Here is a 25,732-nt window from a genome sequence, read left to right on the forward strand (position 1 = left end):
TTTTTGCGGTACACGGGCCTCTCACTGTTGTGGCCTCTCCCGTTGCGGAGGACGCGCAGGCTCAGCGGCCACGGCTCACGGGCCCAGCCGCTCCGCGGCATGTGGGACCTTCCCGGACCGGGTCACCAACCTGGGTCCCCTGCATCAGCAGGCGGACTCTCAACCACTGCGCCACCAGGGAAGCCCCTAAACTTAACTTTTTAAAGGAATGTCATCCACTAAAAGTAACTTCAAATTATCTCCTGAATTTCTAGAGTAAGGATGTTAAACTGAAACCAATTAATATGAATACCAGAATGTGGGAATTACTGCAAATGTGAAAAGTGAAATTTTGATAGTCAAGTAAAACATGATGGCAGGTAAACAGATAAACTTTGATGGACCTGAATGTCCATTAGATGGATGTTTTTCAATGAGTAAGACAGGAACCACATGCATTTCTTATACTGTATCACTTACAAAGGTTTTGGACATTATTTACTGCTTTCATTCAATTCTGTATTCAACAACTGTACATAAATTACCGTTCAGTGTTTATCCTAAAGTTAAATCTACATTTAGAAAAACAAAACATTAAATTGCCATGATTCAATGAAGAAGAAATAATAGAAAGATTTCAGGTAGAAATAAAAAATTAATGGTCCTAGTGTTATTCCAGGGATAAAACGAAAAATGAGGCATGTCTAGAAAAGGCTCAAAAAGAAACTCTGATGCACTGTCATTATCATCATCAACAGTAACAGTTAAAACCAACTTTTACTGAGCATTTATTATGTACAGGAAACTATTTAAAACTATTTACATATGTTGTCTCATTCAATGATATTAATAATTCTATGAGATATTATTACCCCAAGTTTACAAATGACGACAGTGGATCACAAAAAGATTCAGTAACTTGCCCAAAGACACACAGAAGATGTTACCAGTTAGTAGAAGATACTGATTTTATATTTTATAAAAAGCAAAGACCATCTTTCTAAAACCACAGTGTTATGTAGTATATCTACTGTCCTGCTCAACCGGACTTACTAAAATACATGGAATGGAAAATATTAATGAACTTGAAGAGCAGAAAGCATTAAAAATAAAATTATAAACTTGTAAAATAAAATAAAATTATACTCAAAACCCAAAAGGAATATAAAAAGGGATGTATCTGGATTCAAGCTGTGCAAGGTAATGAAATGAAACATGTATACAAAGTAAGATACAGTAGAAAGAGAATCAAATTATGAGATCTTAAAATAAGCATTTTAAATTATAGTTACTATTTTTTAAATACTTCTACTGTTATATGACAGACTGACACTGTGGTTACAGGTCTTTCCTCACAAGTTTTCAACTGTTCTAGAAATTCTGGAAATTTTGTAAAACAAAGTAGGAATCATATCAAAGCACAACAATTATAATAAAATCTGATTATTCTCCAGAACAGTAGTACAGTTTTCACTTGTTGAGAATCTTTCAATCGACAAAGCAGCATCTCACGCTTTCTAGGACAGCTCTGTAATGTTGGCAGGGCAGGTGCTACTCCAGTTTAAAAGGAAGGAAATCAAGGGACAAAGAAGTGGCCTCCCTAGGCCAAGAATTCCATCTTCCTGCTCCTGCTTCAGGATATTTCTGCCAAATCACACTGCCCCTTAGAGATCACAGCTTTATTAAAGTAGTAGAATTTATCAGTAGAAGGGGACAGCTGGTCATCCCAACTCGAAAGTGAACAGCATTCGTTCATTCATTGTAAACAGAAACTGTAACGACTTTCTGCTTTGTGGCCAATGCTTACTAGGTACTATGGATACAAACTTGAAAAAGTTCTGTGGAGTTCACAGTGTAGTGGGGAAGATAATCATAGAATCATGTAATTATAAACATAATCCTTTGTAATAAGGTCACATATGATAATTCCTATCAGAGCTGAGCATCACACCCTGAGGGGCAAGTTGTGATAGAGACATCACCCCCACCAGAGGTGGGCCCGGGTGGTAATGGGACAATGGCAGGCACCACGCTGTCTAATCTGGGGGAGTGATTTCAGGGGGCAGCTGGCCCTTACAGAATAGACACGAGATTCTAAGGGGAACCAGAAACAGTTCAGGGATAAAGGTGTTGGGGGCAGGGGCAGTGAATCTGCTGTGGTGGTCACTTCTTTATTGGTCCAACACCGGGGCTCTCATCCCAAGACTATACCAGAGATACTATAATGGAGGAAGGGGGGTGAGTTCTGCAGGAGAGAGTAAGGAAAGATTTCCTTTAGAGAGGATGACAACAAACTCAACAGGAAGGATATACAGGAATTTTCCAGGAAGGAGAAATGAGGGTGGGGACGAGGGTAAAGATAGTGATAAATCAAACAGTAATAGCAATGTTAATAACACCAGTTACACTAACTAACATTTTATGATTATTTATTAGGAGCCGAGATATGTTTCTAGATCAAAGTATTCCTCGCAGTATTTTTACATTCAAGAGGTAGGTACAATGCTTATCATGTCCATTTTACAGATGAGAAAATTAGGTGTAGAAAGGTTTAGTAATAAGCTCAAAGTCACACAACTAATACACTGTGGAAGAAGAAATGAAATTCAAGTAGTCAGAATTCATAGATCATAGTCTGAACAATCATGATATATAAAGAACTTTTATATGTTGGATTTTAATATTTTAATATTCCAATTTGAAAAGTACTACCTTTAAAATTCTGTTACAATTTTATTTTATGGGTATGATCTCTGTTCACTTGCCAATAAAATCAAGTGGTCTATTTCAGTCACACAGATACATTTAAAAATCCATCAACTAAAAAGAAAAAAAAATTTTTTTTCCATCAACTGACCTAATGTTTTCAACACGTCTTTCTAACCTTACTGGTTTCAAAATAGTGATAAATGTGCAGTGCACGTCAGCATGGCTGCGAGTGAGTAAACTTTTCAGTCCAGCAAGTTTGGCTTGGTTTGGTGGGACTTTCAAAACTGCAAGTGAACTCCAGGAGACAAAAGTTTACTCTCTGAGCTGCCTGTGCTCTTCATTGCCTTCATTTCCTTCAGTCGTCCCTGCTCCGTTGGTCCCTTCGTCTCTGTCTCCAAGTAGGCCCACGTCTCCTGAGTCTGGATCTGAAAGCTTTAGAATCCACAAGGCCCCAATGCCTCTTACAACCACTTTCTATTTCCTTCCGGCCTTTTACTGACAAACACCGAAAGGGAGAGTTAGCAAAACAGATGGTACACCTGGACGTAGCATCTCTTGCTTGTCACTAATAATGGCCTTGAGAAATTTATTTCTAAACGTCGTGCCTCCATTTTCACATCAGTACAATCAAATGTTGGCTAATATGAGTCTGTTAGTTACCTGACGAACAAAGGTCCATTCAGTTATTTAACCAGAAAAAAAATGTGTATCTGTAGTAGGAACTCTGCTGTGACAGAGCTTAGACACAATTATATAATGGCTAGGTAAATCAGAATGGCCTCTACTTAGCAGAGATAACTTCATCTCTTCATTTAATAGATTGTATTTTAAAAATACACTATGACTGTACCTAGGGGACAGTCACTGTGAAAACACAGGCAACCGTAATGGCAACTATTTTTCATTGAATCTTATATTCTAAAAATCCAAATATTCTTATCAGAGCTATATATTTTTATTTCAAGATATTTTTAGATATTTCTTTGTACCACTACTACATAAGTAAGGAGTCTGTTGAGAGAAAACTTATATCCCCCTTTGGAAGAGAAGAAAAATATATACTACTTTTTAACTTCAATGCAATTTAAAACTGGGTATGAACTGAGAGCAGCATTCTTTTGGAAGGTACATTCTACCTCATACCAGATTGGACCATATATATCATCAAATAATTCTAGCATTATAGCTGTGGGAAAATACTTTAAAATTATTCATGAAAGGAAGAGCTCTACTAAAATCCCTCTTACTGGGAAGTACATTAGCCAGAGTTGCTGTGAGCTTAACAGCCTAGTAGAATGCTCATTTTTACAGAGGCTTATATACTTTCAGACATATGTATAAAGCCATACAATTCTACAAATATTTTATTGAACTGAAGCTGAGACGAAAGTGTAGGTGCAACGCATCAAAACTGATCCTGTAATTAGCACTTGAGAGACCTTTCCACAAAGATGTCAGGTGAAGCAGCTGTCAGTTTTAGGCCAGTCTGTAAACAAGAGCACAGGGGTCATGACCAACATCCTACTCTGAATGGATTCTTCTTGAAGCGTCTTAATGAAATCAGCAACCCAGAAATGAACTTACTCCTGATGAAAATAAAATAGTAAGAGTCTAATGGAATTTAAATAGGGATATTTAGGATGCTCAAAAAGAAGAGTGACGTTATTCCTGTGAGATACCCCATGACAAAAAGATTTTCATGGCTGAATAAGTGTCATGCAATTTAAGGTCCCTCTTGAAAATTTCTACCATGTTATAATATTAAAGATGATGAGGCATCCTGTAGTAAAGAAACCTGCTTACCTCGGTTCAGCTTTATCCCAACTTTATTTAACCAGAGAGCCCCTTTCTCATGTAATAATAAGCAACACTTACTGACTGCATATTAAGTATCAGCCACTATTTTTTGTGCTTTACATGAATTAACTTATTTAATCCTCAAAACGACTCTGTGAAGGAGGTATTGTGATTACCCCCATTTTACAGACAAGTAAACTAAGGCAGAAAAAGGTTACATACCTTCCTCCAGGTCATACTACTAGTAATGTGGCAGAGCTAGGGATTGAACCTAGGATAGTCTATTGCTTAACCATTAGGCAACAATGCTTTTGTGTAGTACCCGTTAGACCCCAAGGAACTGCTGCTCCCTGGAATTCTTGTTGGTAAAGGCTGACACACAACAATTTATATCTATGTAAAAAGGAAAAAATATATAATGCATGGAAAAAAAGTGTGAGGAAACAGACAAAAATCCTAACAGTTAGCTCAGTGTTTTGCTGTAGGATTATGGAAGATTTCTTTTTTCCCTTTAAATATTTTTTACTGCCCAACCTTCTTTCAAAAAACTGATAGCAGTAGTCAACCCTACTGAATGCTTACTATATGCGAGGTGCAATGCCAAGTGCTTTATACGCATGAAATCATTAAATCTTCATCTCTTTGAAATGGGTATTGTTATCTCCACTTTATAGATGAGGAAACCGAGGCTTAGATGTCAGCAGTTCTCAAGGCATGGGCTGAGGTCAAGACTATTTTTGTAATGATACTAAACCATTATTTGCCTCTTTCGCTATGCTGACTTTGGCACTGGGAGCAGAAAAGCCATGGTGGTGAAGCCCCTGGCACCTCAGCACAAACTGAGGCAGAGGAAGCACTGTGCTGGCAGTCACTGCATTCTTTCCTCACAGTTTAAAAAAGAGGTCAGTTCGCTTAGAAATGCCCTTGACGAAGCAGTAGAAACTATTAATTTCATTCAGTCTGAATCCTGAATACACACACGTCTTATTAATATTCTGAGTGATGAGGTGGAACACACACAGAGCAGAGTGTCGGCCTCAAGAAAGAGCATTTATGAAATTGTATGAATCACGATCTGAACCAACTGCCTTGGTCACGGACACCGTCATTACTTGAAAGAACGACTGACCAGCCAATCGTGGTTGTTGACACTGGGTACTTAGCAGACATTCTTCTCAAAAATAAATGAAGTAAGCCACTTTAAGGAAAATACCTGACAGTATTTTTGCCCCTGATAACATCTACCCTTTCAAGCAAGAGTTAGAATTTTGGAAAACTTATACCACTAGGAACTTCACAGCTTCCCAACATTTAAGGAAGAATAGTAGGAATTAGTAGGAATTCCTACTGATTAGATTAGTAGGAATATTAATAGATGTATGCATTTTTACAAATTGATTCAAAACAGCACAGAGTCAATGCGGGGTAAAAAGATCTAGGGCGGGGTGCGAGGGTGGTCTGCTAGAAGCTTTAGGACAAGGAGACGCTCCTGCTTCATGGAAAGCTTTCAGAGGCCAGGCCTCTCTCCTTCTGGGCAGGGAGACATGCGGATACGAACGCGGCAATAATCCTGATCCCAAAGGGAAGCCAAGCTCAGCAGGGAGCCAACACTGAAGTAGGCAGAGAAGAGAGACGGAAAGAAACGAAATCATAGGCAACATAACCAAGCGGCGGAATTCAATCATCCCCGAAAGCCAGCTGACCTCTGGACTGTCTGCCACATCCTCTCAATTCCTGCAACCCATCTGAACTGGCTATTCTGTGACAGCACAAAGACTCCTAATTTGAGGCATTCCACTCAATTAAATTACACTTTAAATTTTTTTAAGAATATGAACTTAGTACTCTTATAATTAAAGAGGAACTTTTACTGGGAAAATCCACATTGAATTTGTATAGTTTCATAAGGAAGTAACATTTTTAATTACCTTTTCAGTGTTCTTGTATTTTTCCCATCCTTTTAGCATTTTCAGCCATTTAGTAGTTCTTTCAATTTCCAGGTGCTTTTGCTAAAAATAAAATTGAAATTCATTGTTACTGTTTGTTTCAGGCTTCTTTTACTTACAAATTACAAAAAAATGCCAAGGAAAATGCTGCTGAAAAAGGACTACTAAAAAAGTTATGCTATATTGGACAGCAAATATCCTAACTAACTTTTTTTAAAAGTTGTATAATTGATGACATTTGTGTCAACAGTATCCCCTCGCCGACGTTAAGACACGTAGGAGATGCTCCATTGGGACAGGTAAAGAGAAAGGGATCACTTAAATTTTCTAACATTTTAATCACTGAAAATGCTGGGTACTCTACAAATTTAAGCCAAAAGGAAATTTTAAAACAGTCTGAAATATTTTTATGAAGCATCAAAAACACAGCTTCAAAATTCCATTCTCTTCTTTCACATTTTACCGATTTCTGGCATCTTAATGCTTTCGGTGACAAAGGTGGTTTTGTAAAGGAGAAGTGGGTATTACTGGGGGGGAGATCTTCATATAACTAGCACTACGTTAGTGAAAAACTGTACAAAAATAAGTAATAGTCGCTGCCCCAAGGCAAGTTCACTGCCTGCTAAGGGTACCCGACATGGAATATGCAGTGTTGTGAACTAGAGGCAGAGACGGTGACTCAAGTCCTGTGGAGGGAGCAGTCGAACCCACCCAGGGGCGTCAGAGGAGGTGAGTATAAATGAAGGACTGGAAGAGGGTTAGGGTTTTTATCAAGTGCAACATGGGAAAGAACATTCCGAGAAGCATGGACAGATGTACTTCTTCGACAATGCAGCAGTGTAGGGGGTAAAAAAGGAACCATCCGGAGCTCAGGCTGAACACACAGGCGGGGGTCTTGGCCGTCACACTAAATTAAGATTTGGGGCAAAGCTGAGAACGGGGAAGGTGGTAGAGAAAAGGCTTCTTCCGCACTTCTTTGGTTTCAAGGAGAAGGGGCATTTTTCCTAAGTACTCGGGTGGGCTCTCCAATCTCTTATTCACTCCTATGGTGGTAGAGTGACTTACTTGATTCGTACATTTAGAAAAAACTGGGTGTGCACAGCCCTCTGTCCCTTTACTTTAGGAGCCCAGCTGCCCTCAGAAAATCCATTTGTACTCTGTCCTTTCAGGCAGGAAAAAACACCCTCTTCAGCCAAGAAGTCTGGGTGACCCCTGTGCCCATGACCAGGTGAGCAAGTCCTCTCCTCTGGGGGCTCAGCCTAGGAGGCCCCTCGCTGCTGCACACCTAACCTCCTCCCCGCTGACTACTCCATCTACGAAGGCCGAGATGTTCGCTGCTTCCCCACTGCCTGGAACAGAGCCTGGCAGGGTCCACTACTAATGATGACCTTTTCATGAGAACAAAACTTAACAGAATTCTTTCTTATGAGTGAGCTGAGATTCTGCTGTTTTGTTAATTCTCCTCGATCCCAGCATTGTCTTTTCAGAAGGCCTAAGTGTATTAAGTGCATCTAAAAAGTAAATGAAATGGAAGACTACACAGGAAAGAAAATGGTTCTGAAGATACATTTTATGCTCAAAAATGTATGCTCGTGGGCTTCCCTGGTGGCGCAGTGGTTGAGAGTCCACCTGCCGATGCAGGGGACATGGGTTCGTGCCCTGGTCCTGGGGGATCCTGTGTGCCGCGGAACGGCTGGGCCCGTGGGCCGTGGCCGCTGGGCCTGCGCATCCGGAGCCTGTGCTCCACAATGGGAGAGGCCACAGCAGTGAGAGGCCCGCGTACCGCAAAAAAAAAAAAAAACAAAAAACAGTATGCTCGTTACACCCTTATGAGGTAGGTATAATTACCCCCATTTTTTTTTTTGCAGAACGTGGGCCTCTCACTGTTGTGGCCTCTCTCGTTGCGGAGCACAGGCTCCGAACGCGCAGGCTCAGCGGCCATGGCTCACGGGCCCAGCCGCTCTGCAGCACGTGGGATCTTCCCGGACCGGGGCACGAACCCATGTCCTCTGCATCGGCAGGCAGACTCTCAACCACTGCACCATCAGCGAAGCCCAATCACCCCCATTTTACAAATAAGGAAACAGAGGCACAAAGGGTCTAATCAACTTTTCCAAGTTCCTGCATCTGGTGAGTTCGAGGCCAGGCAGCGTGGCCCCAGGACCTGCGCTCTAGGCCGCCATATCCTACGCTATTGCCTCCATCATGTCCCTGCTCTCGTTGAGGATCACAGTTCCTGGATGGAAGGAATAGCTCCTCATCGACGGTCTTCAATCCAGCCTCAAACAGGCAGATGGCATAGGCCCACCATCGATATTTTTAGATTCAAAAGAAGCATAAAATCCCAAAGAAAGTCCTGAATTTAGGAAAAGATTCTCACCAATCAGAATACTTTTATGAAATTTTATTTTTAGGCAAATCCTTAAAACTCTTTAATTACTTCTTTACTCTTAAAAATTTTGATGTTTTTTTCATAACCAAAGATGATCACTTGTGAGCAAAAGACACTGTTATGATTCTCATTTTTCAAAAGATTAAGCATATTCTTCATTATATTATTAGTAATAAAATCTTACAGATGGTTCCAGAAATACATTTAATTTTAAAACTCAGTGGGGCTCTGAAATCTAATTAATGTTTCTGCTAAATGTTACTTTAGAGAAGGCCAAGCTGTGAAAAATTAAGATTGACCTAAGATGCCATTTGGTACTTTCTTATTCTTCTGCACTTCCCCCCCTGACTTCTTCAAAGCATAATCCCTTTCTCCACCAACAGGAAAACACCAAATAATTCAAGCCCATCCAAGAGTACAATAACATACACTTTGCCAGGAAAAACCCTGCTGAGATCTAGGAGGTCTTTTGCTATCTTTCATTCTTATGACTATTAAATTGTCAATAAATCACTTTAAGAAATAGCTATTCTTTTCTTTAAAGGCACATTTTGTATTCTAATGCTCATCATATATATATATAATTTTAAATGCTACACATTCTCATATGCAAGGATAAAAGAGACGCACACAATTTTCAGAACCATTAAGTATACATTTCTTTCCCCTACAGCAAAAAAAAAAAAGGAAAAAAATACACTTCGGTAAAGCTCCCAGGCTGTAGGATTTTAAAATTACACATCAGTAGTTCAATCAGGTTTAAGTGTTAACTCCATAACTCTACCCGATCAACTACACCAGACTTGCATGCACTCATGAATCTATAATAAATGGATACAATATACTTTATCAGCAAACATCCTATAGCTTAACAACTCCAGAATTTATTCTGAGGTAAGAAGTAACTGAAAACACATGTGACAAATGTAAACTTAAATGCTCTAGAAAAATAGGCTAAGGAACATCATCTTGCCATGGACTCAGTAACACCAAAACAGACTAGAATATAACAGCAAGTTAGAATCTCACCCAGAAGTTCAGCAGATACTTCAAACTCAGCACACCCAAAACGATTTCCCTAAACATGCTGCTAATTACCCCTCCCTTTCCTACTATGAATTAAGAGCATCACCACCCACTAAGTCAATCAACCTAGAAGCTTAGGTTGTCTTCCGTCTTCCTTGTATCTTCTTTCCACACCCAACCTACACTCTGCTGGTCCCATTCACTTCTGTTTCCATCACATCCTCTGCCCTTTTTCTGTCAATCCTCATCACTAGATGAGGGCAGTAACTCCTCACAGGTAGCCCTGGATGGCTTCAAGCCAGCCTCCACGCTGCTGTGACCTTTAAAAAGTGAGTCCCAGCTTAAAATCTTTCAATAGCTACAAATAAATTTCATATCTCTACACGGTTGGCCCTTCACAATATGGCCCAAACTCACCTAGTTTCACTTCCTGCTACTTTTTTTTTTTTCCCTGCTACTTTTATGATCTGGCCACCTTGAACTATTTGTCATTCCCAACACACAATGTATTCTCATGCCTCTCTGACCAGTGTTTGCTTTTCATCTGCCTGTGATGCTCTTCCTCTCCATCATCTGGCAAAACCCTATGCATCCTCTCAAGACCCAGTCAAATGTCAAAGGTTCAAAACCTTTTCCAAATTCCTCCATCCTCCAGCCAAAATAAACTGTTTCTTCAGCATTTCATGGCATGGACTAAGGACTCAGTTGGCCTGAGTTCTGCCCCTTCTTATCTGTTTCATTTGGGACAAGTTACGTAATCTTTCTGTATCTTAGTTTCCTTACCTATAAAATGAGAATTATTATGATTATTGTTATAGCACCTAACACCACTTGTGTTCTAGTTGGTCTAAATGCCCAAATATTTATTATTATTATTATTAAAGGATTAACTTCTTGAGTACAGGAACCATATCATATACTCTTCTTTTAATTTCATCACCTAAAACGGTGACTGGTGTATAAGAAAAGTTAAATAAACGTTTTTAAACATAATTTACATCAGGAGAGACAAGCAAACAATACTATGAAGTAATTCTGTAATAGCATTTTGTGGTCCTGGAAGTAGAGGGGTGGGAAGGAGAATGAATATGACTAGACCGACCAAAATCCTAAGTACTTTTGATAGCAGTTCGATCACTATAATACAGAAGTAAACATAAGTACAATAGTATCTCTAAGGTAGCATAATAAAGATATGAATCATTCCATCATGTTGGCAACGCTTTTCAAAGTGCTGCTAAAATGTGAAACTACTGATGTTAGGAATCTATACAAAGCTGATATTAAATAACTCTGTTGCCTTTATACACTGACATCTTACTTCTCCCAATTTTTATTGAAATATTTCAAGCCTATAGAAAAGTGGAAGACCAATGCACCATATACTTATATATGCTTCACCAAAATCCATCAATTATTAACATTTTGCCAGATTTAATCTATTTATATTAGGGCTTTTTTTTGCAGGGGAGTGGGGGGCGCTGATCTATTAGAAAATCTCAGACGTCGTGAACACTCCAAATACTTCAAGTATGTAACACCTAAGAACAAGACACATTATCCTACATGATCACAGTACAACTATTACACCCTTTCAAGAAATTTAAAATTGGTCCGTTATTTGGTAATAAATGGTCCATATACCAAACTCCCCACTTGTCCCAAAATCATTCTTTAAAGCTGTTTTTTCTTTAGGTGGGTTGGGGAGGGGAATTCAGAATCCAACCCTGGATTGCCTTTACTGGCACATCTCTTAAGTTCCCTTTGCTCTAGAACAGTCCCCTGGCCTTTGTCTTTCATGATGTTGACTTTTGAAGAGTCTAGTCCACACTATCTGGCTTTGCCTGTTTCCCCTAGATTTTGGTGGGACAATTACACAGGTGATTTTGTGTCCTTTTTATAGCATCACATCCAGTGACAGATCATGCTGATTTGTACCATTATCAATGATACAACTTTTGATCCCTTGGTTAAGTGGTATTTGCCCAATTTCTCCACTAACTAATAGAGAAATTCCTTTGTGTAACTGATAAGTAATGTGGGTGGTGCACTTTGAGATAGTATGGACATCCTGTTCCTTAACAGCTCTACTCAGTGGTCTTCTCATCCACTATAATCTCTGAGTCAATTCTGATTCTGATGGTGGTAAAATGGTATGGTGGATTTTTTTTCCCTTATGATTCTGTCTATATTATTAACTGATATTTTTCTACTAAACAGTTTTTCCTTTCAAGTCCCTCCCCATTTTTAATATCACTAAGGTATAAAGGACTATTTTATTCAATGTGTTATAATCCATTATTATTATCATCATTATTCTTTTTGAAGCTCAAATTGCCCCAAATTTGGATAGACTGCCTCTTATCTGCTTGGAGATTTCCCCTCTTCAGGCAGATCCTTTAGACATGACCGATCTGGCACAATATAATTCAGGCTCACTTTGTAATTTTTTCTATCCTAGACCTAGATCATCCATTTCTTTAAAAAAAACAGTGGTTCTTTTTAATGGGGAATGGTATTCCAAAACTAAGATCTGGGTACTAGATGTGCTCATCACTGAAATCTGTAAAATCATATAGGAGACCCTAGTATAAGAAAATTCTTCTCCCCTGAGAATGTCAGAACAACATATATCAAAAGGAAAATGATGCAGAGGTCTTAATCTCCATCCTATATTCCCTTTGTTATCTCTCCATTACCTCCACTGATTAGGAAATGGTACGGTGTTGTATACTCTTCCCTAGGAGCTGTTTTCAGGAAAGGACTAAACTTCCATTTGAAGTTTGCAATCTGATACCTGATCATCTTAAATTCACATCCCCTCTGAATCAGGACTGGCCCCTCCTATTGGGGTAAGGAGGGTATAACGATTAAAAATGGGACCAATATCTTCTTTGTTGAGATGACTCAACCTCTAGTGATCTGAGACTACACCTTAATCCTATACAGGACCAGTTGAATAGGAAGTATTTAACAACTGAAGTTGCCTTGCATTGGGTCCAATGCTCCTCCCACTAGTAACATGATTTATAAGCTAGACAGTCAAGGCTACCCATATACACAGTGCATGGATGGATATTAAATAGCCTTCTCTTCTAGAATAAGAAGTTTTAGAACTTTACTGAAGTTCAAGTCTTCAGATGTTTTTTTGAATATTAGGATGTGTGACTGGAGGATAAAGCTGACCCAAGTCATGCACAACTAGACCTCACCAGCAGAGGTCAGGAGAGGATAAGGAGTGTAAGAAGCAAAGAGTCGTGTTTTGATAGAATAATGATATTGAAAAGTCATGTATTTTGAGCAAGATTTCACACCTCGTAAAATTAAAATATAATTTTTAAAGATCTGAAAAGGCTCCAATATTCTGTTAAGCCATGCAAAATACTGCACTGCAAAAAGGAGTAGCTGAATCCATGAAAATTCATAGCTTTACATATCCTTTCCTCATTAAAAACATCAGTAAGCTCAAAGAAACAATATAATCCATTATTAATAGTGTTCTCTGCAGAGTAAATATAATAAGTGTGTTTGTTTATTTGTTTCAGTACTGTCAGGGGGAATCCAAAGCAGTCTGCAAATACCAACACCAATCCTCTTATGAGGGACTGCCTTCTACACCCTATTTTAAACAGAGAATTACCTTATGTAAAAAGAATACACTGGCAAAGCTGGAACAAAAGCCCCGATGACCTGACTATGCATCAGTGTACAAGTCTTCCCGAACGGCAGGCAGGAAGTACACGTTGCAAGTGGGTGCTTCGTGAAGACTGATGAACACTTGTACGCTTCCACAAGGCTATCATTTCCACTGATTTTATTAAATGCCGCATATGAATATGTAGAATTTTTTATTACTTCCTAGAAATGGCAGACCTTGGCCATTAGGACTAGGCAATCACTGAAGAACATATGAACTAAACTGAAACTAGAAAAATTGGGGGAAATCCTGATAAACTAAAAAGTTTCCAGCCTCAGACTGCTTTGCATGTGTCTAAAGTTCTCATTCTACTTTAAAGAAACCAATTGGGCCACACAATATGAGTGCAGTTTATGGACAAGGGTAGGACGGAGTCTCAGTCAGCAGCCTCAGAACCCCTGCTCCCAGTAAAAGCCTGACAAGGGAATATAAAACTATGTCTTACATTAAATTATTAAGGTGTGCGTATCATTTCATAGTGATTCCCTATTATATTAAACTGTTTAGAGCAAACAATCCATTAATTATAACTTTAATTGCATTGGATAAGAGGTCTTTTACTGTACAGGCAAATCTCTTAAAAAAAAAAATTAAAAACAAACAACCTCCCTCAAGCATGCGTTCTCCAACTAGGTTTTGTCTCATATTTCTTCTTTCCTTCACTGTCACATTTCTTGAATCATCTACACTACTGGTTCCCACATGTCTGAATTTTCTGGACCAGGAATTCGTTTTGAAAGGGGAAGAGAGGTGGCATTGGAGAGAAAAGTCAACAGTGGGTTGCCAGATTTTTATTCTGCCAAATATGGATAAGGTACCTTCCAACTCTTCTCTCCCTCATTTCTCAAATAAAGCACACTGTCAACATTTGAAAGGACAAGCTCCGTCAACCTTTAAATTCGCATGTTTAATGACATAACACAGTCTTTATGTTCACCTGGTCGTTCACTCAGCCACCATTTATTAAGCACGTACTATGTGCCCTGCTCTAGGTTCTGGGGATACAACAGTGAACAAAGCAGATGAAATCCCCCTCCTAGAGATTACATCCTAGTGAGGAAACAGATAAAGATATAAGTAAAATACTGAGTAAGTGAAACAGTGTGAGTACCAAAGAGAGAAACAAAGGACGGAGGGGGATAGTTGACATGCAGGGGGGTAGGGAGTTCCCAACGTAAGATCTCAGATGCCAGGGAGGGTCTTATTCCGAAGGTGGTGTCATACAGTAAATACCTGGAGGAGATGAGGGACCGCGCCCTGCAGCTCTTGGGGGTAGGAGGAGGGGCTCCCCAGGAGAGCAGGCAGCCAGGCAAAAGCCTGAAAGAGGGAACATGGTGGGCTGGTCGGGGTACACTGAGGAGGCCGGTGGGTGAGCAAGAGACGGGAGCAGGAGAGGAGAGACTCACGGAAACCAGTCACACGGGGCTCTGAGATCATTCTAAGGACCTTCCCTTTTACTGTGGATAAGCTGGAGAGCAGGCAGGATGTTCCCATCAAGAGTGGCATGCTCTCTCTTATTTTAACAGGATCATTCCAGCTCTTGTGGTGAACAGACAGGGGACACTAGCAGAAGAAAGGAGCTGGAAGCCCCAGAAGAGAGGTTCCAGCAGACCAGGCAGCAGAAGCGGGGATGCTGAGAAGTCATCAGACTCTGGACACACACTGAAGGCCGAGCTGACACATGAGGTGTGGGGGTGGTCAAACACAACTCAGAAGTTTTTAGACTGAAACCTGGAAGGGTGGCGTTCCCACTGGTTGAGATGGGAAGCTTGTTCACAGATGGATTTGAAGAGAATAACAGAAACCCCAGTTTGGACATTTTTTAGACATCTGAGTGTATGGAGTAAGCCAGACACTAAGTCTAGACGCTGAAATGCACACACAGTCTGGGGGTTGGCGTTTAAAGCCAAAAGACTAGATGAGATGACCGAGGAGGAGACCCAGACAGGAAAGGAAGTTCCAGGCCTGAGCCATGGGCTCAGGATAAAGTCATGAGACGAGAAGGAACAAGTGGAGGAAATGGAGAAAGAGCAGCCAGTGAGGAAAGAAGAATATGCGGAGAGTAGGGGGTTCTGAAGGCCAAGAAGTGGGAACGTGTGAGAGTGAGAGGCTAAGCAACCACATCACATGCGCGGGTGGGTCACTGGGAACTGACTACTTGGTGTGACAGTGCAGAGATAAGAAATGAGAAACACGAAGCAAGCACATCGGCTGGGCAAGGCCAGAGAAGGAGGTACTGGAGGTTTGAGAGGGAATAGAAAGCTGCACTAGTTAAAATGGGAGCAGAAATTCACTAGGAGGGAACGGTATAATGTCCAGGCAGCATAAACATCCAGCTGAGGTTTGTGATCATGGATGTAAAGTAAAACCAGTCATTCCACTTGGGAGTCTTTTCGCAGTTGCACGGAGCCACTCAGGTGCAGGCGCTGTAGAGGCACAAAGCTCAGCCCAGGAGAAGTGGGCAGGAGGGGGGAGGGGGCGGTCCCAGCCTGTGGCAGAGCTGAGCTGGGAAGAGAGGGGAATGAAGACGTAACAGCTGTGGGATCCAGAGGGTCCACGGATTAACCAAGTCAGGGCACTAACAGAGAGAGAATGGCCAGAGCGTGGACACAAGCAAATCCCTGCGTGCCCACTTCCAAGTGGTCTGTTAGAAGTTCACCAGGGGCAGAACTGGTAGCAAGAGCCGTCACTTCCTTCTCCTGCATCCCTGGGCCGCAGGGGCCCGCCTTCTCCACCAGCACCACTGCCAGGGCATGCTGCAAACACCATGCCCCTGAAAGCCACTATCGTTTCCCACTACTGTCTCACATGACCTGCCTCTAGTCACTGGATGAACAGCCAGCCTCTCAGAGCAGAAACTATGCCGTATTCGATCCTGATGTTCCAGACTATGGCCTCGATTCTAGACCTGTGCATGATATATAGTTGCTAAGCAGTAATACAGCTTTATTAAGAGAAAGAAATTGCTTTGCCCAAACATCGAGGTTATGACACAGAATCAGGCAGTCACAAGAGAATTTAGCCGCAGGAAGTACCTATAGGGCTCTCTACATGGTATATGTAAAATGGCACTTTTTATCCAGAGTTATGTTACAGTTCTAATTTTCAGGAAATTTTTTATTTTAGAAAGATTTTCTAAAGTATTTTTCAAATTCCAATTCCAATTTTACCTCCATTGTCTGAAACCCAGCCTCCTTCCCCCATCAAACATAAACAAACTGAGAATAATCCCCCCGATCAATAGCCTCCCTCTCAATTCATAAATTCTACAATTCACTTTTAGGTACATAAAACAATGGAGAGGGGGAGGGAGGCTCTAAGCAACATTCAGTCGCTGGTTCTCATGCACACCCAGCTACGGAGTCAGCTCCCCAGCCAAGTGCAATGAAGAAAGGGGAACCACTGAGTTACAAAAAACTGATGAGTTTACTATATGTAAGACTTCTAAGTCTTTAAAATGCACATGTACTTATTTGACTACAGCAAACTCTTTTTGTTGTTGTCTGTGGAAAATGTGATTAAAAGCTCATGGCACAGTTGTGTTCCAAAGAGCTGCTGGTCTGGACCACGGCTTTAGGTGCTTGAGAGGCACCCGTGAAACTTTTACACCTTAGGGGCCCAGGTTCTCGCTGCTCCCAAGCTCTGTGCTCTCACCAGGCCCGAGTCCTGAGGCATCCTCAATGGAGAACTACCCATCCACAATGTACTCTCTGCTAACGCCTACCTCTCCTTTTTTCCAAGTACCTATCAGAAGTTCCATAAAATCTAAAATTATTTCACCATTAATTTAATTACTTTCTTACAGTAAGAAACATGAGGGTCAAATTCTAACGATGACTACAGCACTGACATATAACACGGCACTCACAATCACAAAGGTGGCAGGTTTTATCCCTCTGATGAACGTAATTCCCCGGTAACTGTAAACAAACGCAGAGCTGGACTTACCCGTTCCATAGCTGCGTTATGATATGGGAGCTCCTCTTCGCTGCAGAGGAAAAACAGTGGATGTGAAATAGTTTAAACCAGAGCAAACTTTTAAAAAATTATAAACCTGTAGGTAAACATCATGTACAACCATTTATTTATCATCTCAAGAGCTATGTAAGCTTCCATTCCACCGAATTTAACATAAAACAATGAGCTATTCTGTAACCACGTCCCGTTTTCAAATCTCTAGACACACTCTGTCCAATCCAGTCATCTCCTGTCACAGGTGGCTGTTTAATTTTAAATGTAAATTAAAATGAAATAAAATTAAAATTTCAGTTATGAGCCTCATTAGCCATGGTTCAGCTACCATACTGAACAGTGCAGATACAGTGAGAACACTTGCACCACTGCAGAAAGTTCTACTGGACAACACTGCTCTAGTCCAGGAGTCAACAACCTTTTCCTGCAAAGGTCAATATTGAATAGTAAATATTTTAGGCTTTGTGGGCCACACAGTGTTTTTCATAATGCTCAACTTTGATGTCGTACTGTGAAAGCAGATACTGACAGCATGTAAATAGAGTGTGGTTTTGTTCCCATAAAACGTTTACAAAAATAGGTGGTGAGCTGGATTTGGCCTATAAGGCCATAGTTTGCCAACCTTTACCCTAGACCATCACCTCCACTTTCTGTCTTCAACTATAGCCTGTAACAAATGATTGTTCAAAAAAATTAGTATAAGGAAATAAAGCTGCCTCCCATGGATTTATGAATTAAAAAGAAAACTTCAACTTTTATTCTGTAAATAAGGAAAGCTTCATTTGTCGAAACTTGGAATAATTTTTTAAAATGTAAATATAATAAAAGATCAAATCCATTTCTCTGATACAGTAATTTTGTGATACCACCTCCAATATAAAACATTCTGAGACTCTTGAATTAATTGTCAGTAATATGAAAACAATGTACTATCTGTAAACAGTGCTATGTACTTTGAGTTGCTCTATCAGTAGTACTGATGTTTTGACAAGAACTATCCATATTCTTCCGTTAGTTTCTATTGACACCAGATAATAACTCTTTTAAGAGTACAATATGTTAGTATTCAAGAGTCCAACGTTTTCAAAAGCACTCTTTTGCTACTCTGGAGAGTGAGTCCTTAGGTGAAGCGTGAAGCTACAGCAATGAAACTGACCAATAGGTGTAAGAGCCAAAAGGGATCTCAGAGAGATAGTCCAACCCCCTCATTTCACAGATAAGAAAACTAACATTTTCACTCAGACACCATCACTTATCCTAATACAGAGATGTTCAGCACTATCTAACCCAGTGGGTTCAAACTTAGATAAGTATCTATCTTCAGATTGTGCAAGAGTATATGAAAAACAGGCTAAGAAACCAATTCTCAAGAAAAAGAATACCTGAGGATTAAATATAAGTTTATTTTTTTTGAAGTGCCTACTCACCTTTTTTTTTTTAAAATAGCTTTTGTTAGGCTCTTAGTCTAACTTTCCCTGCTGATTTGTAATCCTGATTACTAGTAATGCATGAATTACCAGTGATGCATGAATGGCACCCATCCATTCTTCATTTACTGGCAGAAGAAGGCCTGTCAACACTACTGGAATGTACTTGGCTAGGTGATGAGGTCAGCAAGGATATCTTGAAAGAATAAGAACATCTGGCAACCTCTGTGTGCACCAACAATGGTATTTCTGGGGTGAGCGGGCTGGGCTGCCCTGGGCAAGAGCAACCTTCTGTGCAGCTGATGTGAGCAGATCCTGACCTAACACTGAACACTGAACATTCCTAACTGCAAATGAAGTGCCAACTCTGGCTGCCACCACAGGACAAGCTCTTCAGTGTCCTCCTATTCACTAAACAAGACTAACAGACCTAACTGTGCCTGTTCTCAACACTGAATCAGAACCAAGTTTTGCACACGTCTGTGGAATGGTGCGAATCATCTGCTCAGGCAACACAGTCTGTGCCAGGCAGGTCCTCCCCCCGCCTCTGGCAACCACCAGTATGTTCTCTATATGTAAGAGTTTGGGTTTTTCTTTTTTTACATTTCACATGTAAGTGACATCATACAGCATTTGTCTTTCCCTGACTTATTTCACTTAGTATAATGCCTTTAAGGTCCACCCATGTTGTTACTAATGGCAGAATTTCCTTCTTTTCTATGGCTGAATAATATTCCACTGAATATATTCACCACATATCCATTCATCCGTTGATGGATGCTCAGGTTGTTTCATGTCTTGGCTATTGAGAATAATGCTGCAATGAACATGGTGGGTACAGATACCTTTTTGAGTTAGTGTTTTCATTTCCTTCAGATACATACCCAGAATTGAAATTGCTAGATCAGACAGTAGTTCTATTTTTGATTTTTTGAGGAACCTCCATACTATTTTCCATAGTGGCTATACCAATTTACGTTCCCACCAACAGTGTACAAGGGTCCCCTTTTCTCCACATCCTTGCAAAACTTGTTATTTCTTGTCTTTTTGATGATATTCATTCTAACGGGAACAAGGTGATATCTCACTGTGGTTTTGATTTGCATTTGCCTGATGATTAGTGATACTGAACACATTTTCATGTACCTGTTGGCCATCTTCTTTAGAAAAATACCTATTCAGATCCTCTGCCCATTTTTTTTTATTGGATTGTTTAGAGGGTTTGTTTGGCTAGAGTTGTATAAGTTCTTTGTATATTTTGGATATTAATCCCTTATCACAGCGGTCCCCAACCTTTTTGGCACCAGGGACCAGTTTCGTCAAAGACAATTTTTCACGGACGGTGGTGGGGGGATTGGTTCAGGTGATAATGCAAGCGATGGGGAGCAGCAGATGAAGCTTTGCTCACTCGCCTGCCACTCACCTCCTGCTGTGTGGCCCGGTTACTAACCGGCCACAGACTGGTACCAGTCCACAGACTGGGGGTTGGGGACCCCTACCTTATCAGATATATGATTTGCAAATCTTTTCTCCCATTCAGTAGGCTGCCTTTTCATTTTCTTCATGGTTTCCTTTGCTATGCAGAAACTTTTTAGCTTGATGTAGTCCCACTTGTTGTTTGTTTGTGTTTGTTTTTACTTTTGTTGCCTTTGCTTTTGGTGTCAAATCCAAAAACTCATCACCAAGACCAATGACAAGGAGGTTACCACCCACTTTTTCTTCTAGGAGTTTCATGGTTTCAGATCTTATGTTCAAGTCTTTAATCCATTTTGAGTTGATTTTGGGGTATCGTATAACATACTGGTCCAATTTCATTCTTTTGCATGTAGCTGTCCAGTTTTCCCAACACCATTTACTGAAGAGACTGTCCTTTCCCCTTTGTATATTCTTGGTTCCTTTGTTATAAATTAACTGACCACATATACATGGACTCTAACAGATCTATGTGTCTGTTTTCATGTCAGTACCATACTGTTTTGATTACTGTAACTTGTAATAGAGTTTGAAATCAGGAAGCATGATGCCTCCAGCTTTGTTCTTCTTTCTCCAGATTGCTGTGGCTATCCCGGGGCTTCTGTGGTTCCACACAAATTTTATAATTGACTGTTCTATTTCTGGGAAACATGCCACTAGAATTTTGATGAAAACTGCATTAAATCTGTAGATTGCTTTGGGCAGTATGGACATTTTAACAGTATTAATTCTTCCAATCCATGAGCATGGAATATCCTTCCATTTATTTGTGTCTACTTATATTTCATCAATGTCTTACAGTTTTCAGTGTACAGGTCTTTCACCTCCTTGGTTAACTTGATTCCTAGGTATTTTACTCTTTTTGATGCAATTGTAAATGAGACTGTTTTCTTAATTTCTTTCTGATAGTTTGTTACCAGGGTATAGACATACAACTGGTTTTTGTATGCTGATTGTATATCCTACTTTACTGAATCCGTTTATTAGTTCCAACATTTAGTGGAGTCTTCAGAGACTATATAGACAGACATATCATCTGCAAATGGAGGTGGTTTTACTTCTTTCCTTCCAATTTAGATGTGTTTTATTTCTTTTTCTTGCCTAATTGCTCTGGCTAGGACTTCCAATATTATGTTCAATAAAAGTGGTGAGAGTGGGAACCCTTGTCTTGTTCCTCATCTTAGAGGAAAAGCTTTCAGTTTTTCATCACTGAATATGATGTTAGCTGCAAGCTTGTCAGGTAGCCTGTATTATGCTGAGGTACATTCACTCCATACTCATTTTGTTATGAGTTTTTATCCTGAATGGATGTTGAATTTTATAAAGTCTTAAGATCTCATAGATAGAATGTGATCCATTCATGAATTTTCTTGCATTATTGCTCCATTTCTAAAATCTTTCATACAAAATCTGCTATGTGCTCAACACTGATCTCCAAAGAACTTTTCCTCTTCTAGTCTCTGTGCTGGCATACACTCTTTCACAGCCTTCCAAAGAGAAAACAGGGAACTGTGCCTTATCAAGAGCTATACACAATGTATAGATCCACAAGTAAAACACTATGGCAGCCTCAGGCACCATGGCTGGCATGCTGCAGGAGTGTACTAATGTTGCTGAATGAATGTATGAAGGGAAGGATGAATGCATGCCTGCATTCATGTATGTATCCTTACCTTGACACCTAAATATCCTCCAAGTAGAAGAAAGGGAAGACCAAAATCTGGGTGACTGCAGTGTTCCTTTAGATCAGCAAACTACAGCCCCTGAATGAAATCTGACCATCGGTCTGTTTCTGTTTTCACAGCCAGAAAACAGGGAACTGTGCCTTATCAAGAGCTATACACAATGTATAGATCCACAAGTAAAACACTATGGCAGCCTCAGGCACCATGGCTGGCATGCTGCAGGAGTGTACTAATGTTGCTGAATGAATGTATGAAGGGAAGGATGAATGCATGCCTGCATTCATGTATGTATCCTTACCTTGACACCTAAATATCCTCCAAGTAGAAGAAAGGGAAGACCAAAATCTGGGTGACTGCAGTGTTCCTTTAGATCAGCAAACTACAGCCCCTGAATGAAATCTGACCATCGGTCTGTTTCTGTAAATGAAGTTTTACTGGAACACCACCATGCTCATTTATATATTGTCTATGGTTGTTTTCAGGCTACCATGGTAGAGTTGAATAGCTGTAAGAAAAACCATATGGTCCACAAAGCCAAAAAGTACTTAATATCTGCCTCTTTACAGAAAATGTTTTCTCACCCCTGCTTTAGAAAACGAAGGTTTGTCGTCTAATGGAAAGAGGAGACTGCTTAAAGAAAACACCAAGCTGATAGCAAGAAGTTACGCCTTGTAGAAATACACAAAGTAAAAACAACAACATAGTCATCACTGGAAACACAGGGACCTTACCTGGATCTATTTTCTTTTATCTGCTATTAAGCTTAAAAGAATTACTAATAGAGTGTATGTGCTTGTAATTTCTCAATAGCTCAAATGGAGTATTTCTGTAACTATGAGATAAACTTTCATTTGGAAACATAAAAGTTAACTTGTGAAAATCAGTTATTCAATATACTGACTAAATTTTATTTCTGATTTTGTGGCAAATTTTGCCTAACTTTAGATTTACTCTAGTCAAAATTATTGGATGGGTAGAAAGAGTTCTCAAGGCCTTGTCATTAAAACAGATATTCTTTAAAAACAAAAACACCATTATTCCGGCTTATAAATATTTATATAGTCACATTAAACTACAGACAATGTGCTAAATTTTATAAATATACACACTTTGATAAGCAGTTGAAAATCTGAAGCTTGGTATTAATTTTATCTTTATTTTTGAAACAATTTCCTTCTAATTCTTCTATTAATAACTTGTGGCCTAAAAGCATTATCTATGATTATCCAAATACCAAGCATTCTTTGTCGAGCAGACTGACAGTGACTATTTTTGAAAAAAGTGTTGAAAGTTCAAATACTGAAAGTTCCCTAAGTTCTTAAATAAGCTCGATTTCTCCATTCTCCAGATACAAGTCCACCACAGGCATGCAGCTAGGGACAGCTCCCCATTTCTGCGTACTAAACAAAGACGACCCTGTTCCAGCATCACACCAGGCTGGTTTGGCATCAGTTTTTATATTTATTGTGAAATCTGTTATAAAACCAAGTTAGTCCTATACTGTATTTGTTAATTACTGTCATCCTTCTTCACATAACAAGTAATTTAAGTTACAAAAACTGTAATTAGATATGAAGTCAGCAGCCTTCAGAGAAGGCTGCAAAGTTACTTTGTACCATTTTATTGACCTTGACACTTAAAACGCATGTTTATCACAGAACCAATCAGAAATTACAAAGAACTAAGACAGCACAGAGAAACGCTCTTGATCAAGGTGTGACAGGGAGCAACGTCTAAATGCCTAGGCCAGGTGACTTTATTCAATGCGCAAAAAACCCCAGCAGCAACCTTGGGAGAAAGTGTCTCACTGAAATGAAGCACTGTAACAAAAATCAATGCCTTTGGTGAAATTCAATAAAGCCTAACGTTACACTAAGATCCATTTCTATGCTTCATTATTTCTATTTGTGCTGCCTGCTTTAGGATTGCACCATGGAGTTAATAAAAAATTTAGGGGGGCAGTATGAGGACTGGTTGGGCTTCGTTTTCAAAGACCGGTGAGCTCACCAGTGGGATCATTTCAAACAGATCCCTTTCCTTAGGCACTCTTCTTTCCCCCTTTAATTTTCTTTCTAGGCATTTCGAAGAGCTTCTTCGATGTTTCTCTTATTAAAACTACAGAGGCAACAGAATGCAGAAGGTCAGAACTCAGGCTCTGCCCTGAGGCTGCCACGGTCAGTTCCCCAACCTTACTGCGAGTGCAACCTGGGCAAGTTGCTTGATCTCTTTGTGCTTCAGTTTCATCTAAAAAAAGACAAAAAGAGTACCTACCCCAAAGAAGTTTTGAGAGGAATAATCCATGTTAAGGGCTTAGAACAGTGCCTGGCACACAGTGAGTGCTCAATAAATATTAGCTAATATTATTAAGGTAAATCACTGACCAGCTTTTTTTCCCACTAGAGCCAAATGGACCTCAGCACAGAGGTAAAAAGAAACATGGAGTAAATGAGTGTGATTTTTAGACAGTAGACACAGGCTAGGCTCTTGGGCCTGAACCTAGTTGTTTCAAGCAATGAGAAAAGAGAATTTAGCTAATTCCTAGACCCTTCTGGAATGCACGGATTTTTCATACGTATTTTGTCCTATATTAGACCATTTTATGATAAAAACATCCTTTGTAGTGGTTCGCGCCCATCACAAACACTTGGGGAGGTCAAAATCAGCTGAGTTGTACCCTACCTTCTGAATCAGAATCTGGGATACAACCCAGATATCTATTTAAACGAACAAACAAACAAACAAACAAACATTTTCCAACTAATTCTAATGTGCAGGAGATTTTGGGACCCACTGATCTTGACAGTGCTAAATGCTCAAAGTGTCTTTCCAAACAGCATTCACATACCTCAGATCTGCACATTAACCCACACAAATGTAAAATCATTTCCTGTCACATTTGTGGCCAAGTTTGATTTACTTAAAAAAAAAAAAAAAAAAAGCCGAAGTGGGGGTTTCCCTTAGGGACAGTATTTTCATCACAGTTACACACTGCTCTGTTGGTCTGCTGAAATTCAAAGTCTTCTAATTAGAACTAGGCAGGAGAACATTTCAGATATGCTGATATCATTAGGTAGCATAATGACACCTTACGTTTGTCTAGACCTGTATGTAGTATTCTATCATTTTATTTCTTCAAAGCTTCAAGTACCCCTAAGTATGTAGAGCAATTAATGATTTCTGTTTCACAGATAAGGCATGAAATAGCTAACTGAAACCAGCAAAGCCAGAAGAAGAGCATACATTCTAACTCTCAGAACTGTTTCTGTTTGTTTGCTTGTGTCACCCTGAGAAAAACAAGATACAACAAAATACTTTCTAAATGCAAGAAAAATGAACAGAAAGGAAAAAGAAGTTCTGAGTACTATAAAGTTACTGCTATGAACTCCCTAAGAAATTGTATTCCTCCTTCAAAATTTAATCATATATCACAAAATAAAAATCCCTGGCTTCTTCCTCTTTAAAATAAATGAGACTGGGAAAGGATAAATGTGAATAAGTAGTAGGTTAATCACTAAATTGTATGGAACCATACAAACTACAGAGATGCAGAAAAGTCTCCAGTCCATGGGACTCTAACTAAACAAAGCCAGAACCAAACAGGCAAATTCACATCATTTCAGGATGTTTTT

The 25,732-nt window shown here is 39.8% G+C and overlaps 1 protein-coding gene across 1 annotated transcript in view; it reads right to left on the reverse strand.

The window, feature by feature from the left end:
• The window catches only part of USP6NL (USP6 N-terminal like), a 68,274-nt gene that overhangs the window by 33,855 nt on the left and 8,687 nt on the right, over positions 1–25,732 (reverse strand). The window contains exons 4-5 of the mRNA XM_007452572.1: positions 17,495–17,534; positions 6,414–6,494 (exon numbers count right to left, since the gene is read on the reverse strand). Coding sequence (XP_007452634.1) covers positions 6,414–6,494; positions 17,495–17,534 — 121 coding nt within the window. The remainder of the gene's footprint in view (positions 1–6,413; positions 6,495–17,494; positions 17,535–25,732) is intronic.

Source organism: Lipotes vexillifer, unplaced genomic scaffold (assembly GCF_000442215.2).
Source record: "Lipotes vexillifer unplaced genomic scaffold, Lipotes_vexillifer_v1.1 scaffold628, whole genome shotgun sequence".
Lineage (NCBI taxonomy): Eukaryota > Metazoa > Chordata > Mammalia > Artiodactyla > Lipotidae > Lipotes > Lipotes vexillifer.